At 42.4% G+C, this 11807-nt stretch overlaps 1 protein-coding gene across 1 annotated transcript; it reads left to right on the top strand.

Annotated features, from left to right (window-relative positions):
• Positions 1-7428: 7428 nt before the first annotated feature.
• On the top strand, positions 7429-9613 carry gas1a (growth arrest-specific 1a). Its single transcript, XM_079562627.1, has one exon. It carries the CDS (start codon positions 7878-7880, stop codon positions 8664-8666), a length of 789 nt encoding a protein of 262 aa, XP_079418753.1. The 5' UTR covers positions 7429-7877; the 3' UTR covers positions 8667-9613.
• The last annotated feature ends 2194 nt before the right edge of the window (positions 9614-11807 follow it).

Below are 11807 nucleotides of genomic sequence, written 5' to 3'. Positions count from 1 at the left end.
TGTGGTGGCATGTTTGTGCTTTTGAGGGCTGCCCTACTACATTATGGGCTCCATGCTTTGTGAATCTACTTACCCCTATCACATCTCGATTACAACTTTTCATGTGTTTAAGTTTGTATTTCCAAACCGGCACAGGCTCAGAGTATGTGGGTAGTAAATATCTCGGTAGAGCCCCGTGGTGTCAGGAGTGCACAGGATGGTTGCGTCGTTCTCTCCTATAGTGTCAAACATGTGCTTTTGATTTGGAGTGCAGCAGAAGTTTGCCTTATCAGCTCAGCACAAGCAGCTGGGAATGCACTCTTCAGTCTGCAGGGGACACAGACAACAAGTCACTCTGTGAACACTATTATCCGAGAAGTTGGAGAAACGGCTTTGCTTATAAAGTCGTTTGTGTACAGTATCTTCATCTTGTATGTTTGGGTCATAAAAACTGGTCGACTATACCATTTCCACTGTGATACATTTACATTGTATTAACCACAGAGCTACAATGGCAGTATGGTCACCCTGAAAGGTTGGCTGTTTGAGCAGTGTACTACTCAGCTGTGTTTTTCAAAGTCAGCCCCAGAGTAGCTGCGGCTCCAATAATGCGCTTTGAGTGTGTAAAAGCCACTTCTATTACCCTGCATGAAATAGATAATATGAGTGCATCATAGTTCTGTGTTTGCTTCCTTCTGGGGCAGCGTGGGAGGAGTGTGGGATGGCAGGGGGGTCTAGAAAAGGAGAGAAAGATACACACGATTCATCAGGCTGAGCAGAGCCGCACTATCAGTCCTCCACACACTCTATGTGAACAGCTGCAGCCCCGGCCGCCTGTTGCCTTTCTTAGACATGTGCACGGGGGAAGAAGGAAGCTCTTACAGATGGAGGACAGAGGAGGAGGGGTGGTCGAAGTAGTGGAAAAAAAAGTCACTTCAAACTGCCTACCCACATATGTTTATTTAGAAAAGAAACCATTGTGTCATTGGGTTATTCTAACAACCTCTAGCAGGGCCGGTGTTAGTCCCGCAATGACGGCTTTTTAAATACACAGTTTACTCTGGTGTGAAGAGGGCTCATAACTACGCTGGTCGGGAACTCAGGACCGTGCCAAATGGAAGAGCATGATAGAGTTACACATTCCCCTCTGCTCAGCTATGGCTGACATCTCTATAGGAGGCTGCCATGACACAGCGAGAAAGAGAGATGAGACATGTGGGGCCTTTTGCCTTAGTCTGGGTTGGTTCAGGGTCAAATCTCTTATCAATGGCGCAGTGAGACAGAAACAGCTCTATAAAAGTTGATTTGACATGTTTGTGTAAGCTCTCCAGGACATTTACAAAAGGTAGTCATTGGCCATCGGCCATTCAGAATTAAATCAGTTTTGTCCTTCATCCAATAGGCTTCTTCAGAGCTGGAGTTTTGCTGGGCTACACCCTAGATTTAAGCACTCCCCCTGAGGGAAGAAGTTAGATTAGCCATACTCCTTGCTCGATTTTTTGCCCTAAGTTTCAACATGTTAAACTACGTACATTGTCGTGAATTGAGGTAAAACTTGGGGTGAATTGGTCTCTTCGGCTCTTTCAGATTTGACATTACATTGGAGAAGACAAGAATTTCTGGAAAGGAGCTGCTGGTGAAGGCACTGTAACAAAGAAGTGTATTTATGCCATACCACAGCCCAGCTGATTTAATTGGATGTTGTGTAGGAGTTGTCTCTTCCACCCCATGTAGCTATTAGCAGGACAGACACACTGACACGAGTCTTGTCTGGACAAACAAAGCCTGCTGTTAAAGCCTATATCTCTGTTCTTTTAATAAGCCTGTCCTTTTATGAAGAGCAGAGAGGAATGTGGCGCACATGTGCTGCTCCATGATTGTGCCTACGGTCTTTGTTGTGTTTTATATACTCAAATAGTTTCTTGGTGCTCTCATGTTGAGGATTAAGGTCATATGTTTTTGTCAGGGGTTAGCTCTTTATTGGCCGCCCCATATGTGCTGGTGTTAGTGTGATCTGAAACAACAGGCGTTCACAGGCACGTCTCGGGACAGCTGCTGCTTCTGCTGGGAATGGTCTCAAACAGGGTCCAGTCTAGGACACTCACCTGGGGTCAATTCAGGTCACCCTCTCTGGTCTCTCAACGTGGCTGAAAATATGGAGCTGGAATGGACATTGTCACATCTAGAATGATCCAGAAAGAGAGTTTTAATGGCATATACCTAACGGGTTCAATTTCAGAAGTCCCCACACGGTCTCAAGCAGTTGTGGTGATGTCGTGGACACTATTCATGTTCCGCAACCTGCGAGACTTTTCAGTGATGTCCCTGCAATGTCTCCAAGACCTGTCAGATACCAAGGAGATCTTAAAGAGACGTAACGGTTACGTGGCAGAGAAGTCACGGAGACAGCTCGGTAACTGAGAAGGTGTCTCAGAGACGTTACCACCACTTAGCTGTCATGTTGTTGGATGTCTTGGACGTGTTGCGGGTACCCGCTTTCCCCAAAAGCACGCCATGCCAGTACTAAAATGTCAACTGACACTGTCTGATTCACCAGAAGAGTGATTAAACATAAAACACACACAACTATTTGTATTTTATAGCAGTAACTGCTGGTAGTACTATACATGTCATTCCTTACTTTCGAAATTATGTGCTAGGTCATTGTTGAGGCGAGCTGTGAATGCACAAACACAGGAGAAACAGCCGCAAGTTAGGATAAATGTCAGTCAAACATCAGTGTAAATGCGCCGGAACTGTAGAAATATTTGCGGGACAAGGGAATCACAGTCTAAAAGCATCGTAATTTATCATATTGGGTTATGCTGTACAGCCATATCGTCTCTGTTGTACAGTCATAGCCTTTATTTCATAATAAATATAGGCTAAAGCTAACGCGGCTAGTGCTGTCCACAGCAGCTTATGCACTCACACAGGAGGCTCTGGGCCTGCTAAAAACATGATAATTGCAAGGCAATACTTACTTTAGCAGTGCTTCCATGTAGTGTATTGAGTAGAGTCAAAACTCTGGTAGAATCAAGTCCAACAGTTGTAATAGGGGTACTGAAGTACATCCTTTTGTTTTTCGCGCTACTCAGCCCTTCAAAATAATATAATAGAACTGGGAGGCCTTTAGATGCCAATAGGTGAGGGTTATAATACTGCATCTGCTGCCGCTTGCTATGGTGCTTGAAATGCTGGGAAATACGTATCCTTGCTGTCTTTTCTCTCATGTTTCCACAAAGCTCACTTCACAGTCTGCAGCCTTTTTTTAAATTTATATTGTTTTAATTTTTAGTTTGAAATTCCAGGGCTAGCATTAAATCTTTGTTCATTATTGTTGTTCCATGTGTAAATTTAAAAAAAGAAGAAAAAAAAGCTGTGTGGATAGTGTGGTATATGCGAGTAAAGCCAAGTGGGTCTCTGCTCTCTTGAAAATAATGCGTCAGGTACTCACTTAAATATCTACTAATATGAGTGTAACAAAAATAAAACAATGAATAAATATGATGTCATTACCACAGTGACCTACATGTAAGCTTGACCTGCACATTCTAAAAGACACTTGCGAAAGAAAGCTTTCAATAGTCCTGAAAAATTGTTTGAAAATAATAATAATTGTGCTCAGGAAAAGGAAAAAAAACATACTTGTTATTGCCGGTGCATTTCCTGTGTTGTGATGTTGCTCCGAGCTGCTGGGTAAAGTTCAAAGTGGAGGAGTTGTGGTGCAGCGGACTGTGGCTAAAGGGTCACAGGGATCACTGGGCTCTGACATGATGGATGACTTTAATCTTACTGATTAACAGGCCCCGCCCACATAACACTTCATTTCACATTTCAACCATTTCTGTGTTTGGGTGGAAAGTTAAGACAAAAGGGTCTACCCACAAAGTACTGTTATTTGAAATCGCCTGGAGAAAGTTGACTGCTGTCTCAAACTTTCAGGTCTGAGGCTTTATGCAAAAAAAATATTGTTGCTGCATTCTGATGCAAAACCATAAATAGCTATTAATTATATATTACTTTTTGTTTTTCTTTCACTGACACTTTTAAATGTGGACATCTGTACAGTATGTCAACCAGAATGTTATTTTTAATTTCTGAAAAAGTCTCTTCTCCTCTTTGCATGCAGACAGGAAGCATAAATGTAAACTTATACAACTGGATTGGTGGCTTAGACATGATTTTCCGTCTTGTAATGACTTTTTATGATGTTGAAGAACTCAGCACTAATCCCCGGAAGTAGATGGAGGAAACTAGTGTGCAGACATGATTTCGGAAATGATTCCTTAATCGCATTTGGGCCTGTTCCAAAAAACTTATCAACGGCTATTATCGCTTCTCTGAAATCCTACAGAGGAAGTCATTTGAATGGATTCTTCCTGCCAACTCATTTCCTGTATTCTGATATTTCCTCCTCTCAGACTGACCTGGCTCTGCTGGGATTCAGACCATTCAGTCTATATCAGAACCACAGTACTTAACACAAGCAGAATGTACATCTCGTGTTCTTATTTTCAGTATTCACTTGGTAAAACAGACACAAATATGGAATTCAGAATTTTAAGGTTTCAAATGCAATGAAACGATACAAGTACATACAATATACACCGGTGCTGTTTACTTAAAAGGTATTTTGCCTTTATAGCACAGATTTGCACACAGTTTTCAATAACCTGTTGATTACTGCTTTGTGGACCTTTCAGCCAGATACAAAAAGCTATATGGTGTCTGAAACATCAGCAGGGGATTGTTTTGATATCATTATGCCTGTCCCTTAATTGGACTGTTGTGGCATGAACTTCAAGTTTTATATGAGCCCTAAAATCAAAGCACAGCGCTCTGTGCTGCACATCTGGTTCAAACTTTCAACGTTTGGCAAAAACACAAGTGTTTTTAAAGGGCATTTTATATGTCTGATAAGGTTTTGAAAATGATTTTCTCTACTGAAAGCTTGAAGTAGATCAAAATACGCTTATTATTGTAGACTTAAAATGGCCAGGCTGTGGCTTCATTAACAACAGTTTGTTTTATTATTTGTTAGTGAAATATCTGTTTCACTTTACAAAAAGACATTCTATGAAGAGCTTTCCAGTTTTTCAAGGACCATTCCTGCAAAGAACACTTAATTATGAAGTCATGCATTTCAGAGATTTATAAAATTACTTTATTTAGTATTGGTCTTCCTTAGTGATTAGTTTTGGCTCATGGACTTCATACTTTGCAACTCATCTGTTAAGTTTAAGCCACACCACGTGAAATTTTAGCATGGTGTCCTGCACTCCTGCGCAGCTTTCGCCATTCCATGGTCCTTCACCATCTTCTTGGAAGAGCTTAGCAGTTTAGTGGCTTTATTCTCCAGTGAACGTTCTTAATTTTATTTTTTAAGTGAATTTTATTATTTAAGTGAACTTATTATGACATCATGTGACAAGTCCATACTGAAAATTCTGAATTCTGAAAAGACTGAGACTTTGATTATTGCTCCAGAGCAGAAAATCCCCTCGATTGTAAACCACCTTGGTTCTCTGGGCTCCTCGGTTCAGTCGAGCATCAGAAATCTTGGTGTTTGGTTTGACCAGTCTTTGTCTCTTGACAGCCACTCGAGGCACCTGGTGAAAAACTGTTTCTTCCATTTGAGAAACATTGCCAAGTTGAGACCAATTTTATCCAACTCTGATCTAGAATTGTTGATTCATGCTTTTATCTCGTCTCGTTTAGATTATTGTAACTCCCTTTTTACTTGTTTTAACAAACCTGCTTTGAATCGTCTTCAAATGGTTCAAAATGCTGCAGCGCGGCTTTTAACAGGAACTAGCAGACGGTCACACATTACTCCCATATTATCCTCGTTGCACTGGCTCCCTGTCAAATTTCGAATTGAATTTAAAATTTTAGTTTTGACTTTTAGAGCGCTGCATGGTCAGGCTCCCAGATATGTATCTGACCTGCTGTGCCCTTACTCCTCGGGTCGCACCCTTAGGTCCTCGGGCCAAAACCTCCTCACTGTCCCAAGAACCCGCTTTAAAACCAGAGGTGATCTGTCCTTTGAAGCCGTTGCTCCTAAATTGTGGAATGACCTTCCTTTGTCGCTGCGTACAGCCAACTCTGTTGATTCCTTCAAAAAGGAGCTGAAGACGTTGCTTTTTAGACGAGCTTTTAGTTGACAATGCTGTGATTGTTCCTATGTAAATTCTGTAATGTTTTCTGTGATTCTCTGTGAAGCACTTTGTGATTTTATCTGTGAGAGGTGCTATATAAATAAAGTTTCTTCTTCTTCTTCTTCTTCTACTGAAATTTGAAGGCATTCCATTAACACACAGCAAAATCATGTTATCCTCTCTCCCTATACTCTTTATGGGAATGGCTGAGAGTCAGAGGGAATTGGGTTCCTTGTATCCATCATGTTGGACGAGCTGTGACGCTGGAGCAGAGCTAGCTGTGTCTGCGTTAGCCAGCCGTAACTGACATTGAGTGCATTGTTTGCAGTGGGAAGCTCATTGCCCAGGCCTAAAGGTACATTCCTGAGATCAGAAACACAAACCGGCATTGTGCCCTCACCGCTCTCTTCCTCTGACTCCCTCATCCACATCCAGCCTGCAGAGGTGCACAGCTCCTCCTGCTCAAGTGTCAACATGTGGGCTATCGGCTTACTCACACCCGCTCACAGACAAGCACATGCATCTCCATAACCATGACTTAAGACACTGAAACATTTGAAGTTGCTGTTGGGAGGAGTAAAAGGATGGTTTAATAAATAAGCTTAAACATGGTGCTTCACACAGCGATGTTGTTGATGTAAGGCTACTTTAGGCCAATTATCCCCAGTTAATTAGAGCTAAGTTACAATGGGAGAGGAGTCTTGGCGTAGATCGCATTCTGCTCTACACATCCCAAATTTGATCCCAACGAAACATAACCACAAGTAGGCGTATTTAGTAGTGCATTTATTTACAGTACACCCATATTACTCTTATATTTTTACATGCTAAATGATGTGACATTCCTCAATTCTTCTCCTTGAGGAAGCTGTAGCTGAGGTCAGTCTTGTCAGTACGAGTACAGCTGCAAAAGCATCTTCAAAAGCCACGGCATTCTGCAAACCCAAAAGCTGACTTGAACAAATGAAAATAGGTTGAGGTGATCAACACTATTGTTTTTAGACAATGAGGTAAACAAACTAGAAGTTGTGTTTTATGATTTGTGGCATGCATTATGACTTACTATTGACCAGGTTTTCCCATAGTATGCCTTTATGTGCATAGTCTATATTTCAATATATCTTTCCTGGAAATAACAGTGAGAGAATTGGGAGTCACTCAACTTAGTTTTCCTGGCCCCTCAACTCCCGCCCCTCACTACGTGGAAACCCACAACAAGTGGCCAACCAATGAGAGTGCCTGAAGTATGGAGAGGGGGCTGTGCAACACTCACACAAATGCAAAAAGGGGGACTGAGTAAGGACCACTCTACGACCCTCAAGCCCCTTGTTTTTCTTCGCTGCGCTGTTTGTTTGCTTTCGCACTACTTGGATCACTCCGTTAAAGACAGCGCACGGCTCACAGGAACTATTCAGGTCGTTTTAGTGTTTTGGGTTTGCGTTTTTTTTGGAGCGGCGGACGGAGGAATGTGAGATGAAGACACTTTTACCGGAGCTCACAAAAGCTGCCCTGGAATGATCGACTCCAAAACTCGCTGAAGTTGTTGGAAGTTTTGAGCTCTAGCGCTGCGTGTGCTCCACTTTTGTTCGAGTCATGTATGGATAACGGGAGACGCGCGGTGCTTTTGGGTCGAATGGAGAATCTTTGACCAAAGTGTCTCATTCCCAACATCGGGCCCAGGAGTGGACCGCACTCAGCAAACTAGCCGACCGCTTATGACACTGTTGTGAGTGCGTAATGGCATTGTGTGTGCAGCGGACGCACATCGCCCTTTGGCCACTGGGCTCTTTACTTTTCCTCTTCTCGTGTTTATTTCTGTTCACGCCGTGTTGTGGCCGCCGGCTCATCTGCTGGCAGGCTATTATGAACTGCCAAGCTGAGCCTGAGTGTAACTACGCCTACGAGCATTACACGCGCGCTTGCGGCCCGGTGCTGAACGGGGACAGGAGAAAGTGTCCGAGTCACTGCATATCGTCCCTGGTACAACTTAATTTAACGAAAAGTGGTCCAGCACTGGAGGACTGCAGTTGTGCGCGGGACGCTATGTGTTTGAACACGAAACGAGCTATCGAGCCTTGTCTGCCCCGGACCACAAGCACGGGCTGCACAGAAGCACGGCGCCAGTGCGAGAGGGACCAACAGTGCAGCTCGACCATGCACGACTACCTAAAACACTGTGGGAAGCTGTTTAGCGGTGCGGTGTGCACGAACGCTTGCCGCAATGTGATTGCCAACATGCGTAAAATACCCAAGGGCCAACAACTGGACACTTGTATGTGTGATGGCACAGAGCGGGCGATATGTGAGTTTGTCAAAGCCAGTATGAAGACTCTGTGCTTTGACTCTCCGCCTGAGCGCGAGGAGAGCAGCGGGTGGATCCGCAGGATGGATCCGGACAGCGAGGATGACGACGATGACCCAGAGGTGGACTATTATCAGGAGCCAGAGAGCGGAGCGGATCTCAGAGCTCAGCGCTGCGCCCTCACTCTGTTGGCATCCATTTTGGCTGTATTGGCCCTCGTCTAATCCCTGGGGTCATGACGTGCCCCCGCTATTGTCCCGATAAAGGGCCATCTCCACTCGGGCCACTCCGTGACCTGCAGTTGGAGGAGTTAAAAGGCTCTTGGACTGAAGGAAGCGCCTTGTTTGGACTACACAGTGAAGGATATCACATCAGGAGATTTTCTATGCAAATCATACCACACGGCTCTGAGTAGGCTTTTATCGAGCCCACTTCACTACTCTTTGCTTATGTGATAAGCTTATTGTCTCACACAGTCGGACTGATTGCAGAGTGTCTGCACACACAGCTGTTTGAGCCACAATGCCATGTGGAGGTGTTCAAGCTGTGCACTGCCAAGCCCTTAAAGATACGAACTGTTTTTATATCACTGACTGTTGCTAAGTATTTAATGCTGGAACAGATGAACTTGTAAATACAATAGAGTTTAAGGAGTCACAGTAATTTATTACAGTAAGATCCAAATGTGCAGAATGTAAATAGAAAAGAGAATTCCAGCTTTAAAGGGAACCTATTTTGTATATTCTCTTCAGAGATTATGTACATTGTATATATGTATATAAATACTATAGACCTGTCCAGAGAATCTATGTTTAGGCTATAATGATTTATTGAGAATAGCCTAGTGAAAGAAATGTCTAAATCCACTGTACACTCGCCTTAATGATATACTTTTATAGAAGGCTTAATGAAAACTTGAAGATATATTGGGACTGTGAGTTCTGTTGATTTTGTACTTAATGACAGATGTGCCTTGACCCCAACTAAAAGTCACATAACTTATAATGAGTATCACCACTCACTCTGTTAAGCTTGATGTACGCTGTCAAACAAAGCTATATGTTTTATATTAAAGTTATTTTAATGACAAATTTTGATGGTATTTTGACTAAAAAAGCATTGTATGCTTTTTATAACATGGATTTACCGTTACATACAATTGTAACAAAACTATTTTGCAGTCCAGCAATAAAATTATGTCAAAAGTACAGTGTGACTGTTTTTGCACATTACACAACACTATTTTTAACACGTAGGAAATTATTAAAATGCTACTATTGGATTGAACATTTTGATTGACGCTTATAAGGGCACATTTATCAAGACAAGCTCTAAAAAATGAGTGCAAGCTGGAAAATTGAATATAGACATTTGTGGGCATTTGGAATTGAATGTGTATTTCAGTATTAAGCACTTAAATCTGTAAATGAGAGAATGCTGTGTGAGTAAAAAAAAATGCACAAATGACTCCACTTTTGCACGTGCTACTCATTTTGCACATGAGCAAACGCTTGGTAAATGACCCCTAAAGTGTATCATGACAGCACATTGGAGAATTTGACAGCAGCGTTTCAGGGGCTTCTTTACTGTCAGTGTTTTTGCATCTGTCCGAACATCTACTGAAACTGTTCACTTTCACAGACTCCTTTACTAGTGTCCTCTTGCCTTCCCCTGCTCTCCTATGGGCTCATTTGCAATGCTTTGTTGACTGATAGCCTAATGACCCCTCATATCTTTGATTTAGCTGGCTGCTGTGAAAAGCTACTGTCACCATAAATCAACACTGCACCACTTGCACTCAGGTAGCCCAGATTTTTTTACCACTCTATCTGCTTAGCTCAGGTTTTGCTCATTGAACATAAGCCCGCATATACACTCCTACCATATCCTTATCTTATTACTATTCAGCGTGTCTTCTGGAGGGGTTTTAAATCAACGATTCGATGCAAAATGTTGTATTAGAAGCGGGACAAGGGCTCTCGGTGGTGAAAGGATGGAGGAGAAGTCGAGTGTCGTCTTTGTCATGGAAATCTTAAGCACATAATAGTTGGGTCGCACAATGGGGAGGCACTTCATTCTTTCAGGCCGGTTGACACCTCTGGAGGGCCAAGCGGCAGGAGAGCATGTGGGAACGATCTGCTGCTGGAGCAAGAAAGGAACGGGAGAAAAACACATGACAGGCACGCCACAAAGGAGTAATATCCACTGTCTATCTGCCCCATATACAAATACTGGATAAATGTAAATGCTTCACCCAATCATGAACTGTTTTAAAAGGTGGACTTATTTTCTAAAATAGAAAATGCATCTAACAAACGGGGGAATTACTATTATCTGTAATTCGTAGTTTAACACTATAATTTCAGGGAATTTCTGGAGGTGACAGATTTTGTTTATGTATTTATTTATTTATTATTATGCGAAAAATTGACAAACAAGGACGAATTAAACAAAGCATGAATTTTGCCATGATGAAAAAAAATATATATACAGTATTATACTATGGGGTGGGGCAGTATTTGATTGGTAAGATGATAACATTTCATTTATTTATTGTGCCTATTTAAATTGTTTATCTAACAGGACATTGTACAACTATAACACTACAGTTCAGAGAAAAGATGTTTGGGCCGGATATGTAGCAATAAACAAAATCTGGCCCCGTCTTGAAGTCTCCACTTTAACCAGGAAATACTTGTGAGAAATCCCCTGTACTCTTTAATTTCCCCATGAAGTTTGGATCCTGGTTTTAAATCCGTGTTCAGCTTGTCGGTATGCAGTGTACTGTGCAGCTGAGAAAGGCCCTGTCTAAAAAGCCTGCAGCTCTCCTCCCTCCTCTCTCCCTCCACCCTGACGGGCTTCTATTCTCGCCTACCGCATTTGTTCAGGCACTTTTGAGCGTTTAGGAAAAGCCCAGCGTGCGTTGATTAGCCCATTATAATGAGCGCTATAATGGATGAATAAGGCGCATAGCAAATCATCTCACAAGACGAATCTATGTCAAAATATAGCACTGGAAAACTATGCTGGAAACAGTTCCAGTTTGAGCATATATACATTCTTATCTCCTCCAAGGGAAAGAGCGACAATTCATAAGTTTCTCCTCATATTCTGCAATTATACTTTTTTGAGCCACTCCCCATGTACATCTGATACACATTTCTGCATTTTTAAAAATTCACTTTTCTTCACAAGGTTACCTGCTCAACGGCATGTGTACCTAAGAAAGCATTTAATGAGAAGCATAAAGTACAATGGTGTCGTGGTGAAAGGCCTCTCGCTGGAGGGGGGAGGGGTGCTTCTGGGTTTAATTTACAAACTGTGTCTGTTTGTGTTCCAGCTCTTTGAGTGTGTGTAAGGTATCT

Source organism: Gobius niger, assembly GCF_951799975.1.
Source record: "Gobius niger genome assembly, chromosome: 1".
NCBI classification, from domain to species: domain Eukaryota; kingdom Metazoa; phylum Chordata; class Actinopteri; order Gobiiformes; family Gobiidae; genus Gobius; species Gobius niger.
This window is presented reverse-complemented; position numbering and strand designations above follow the sequence as displayed.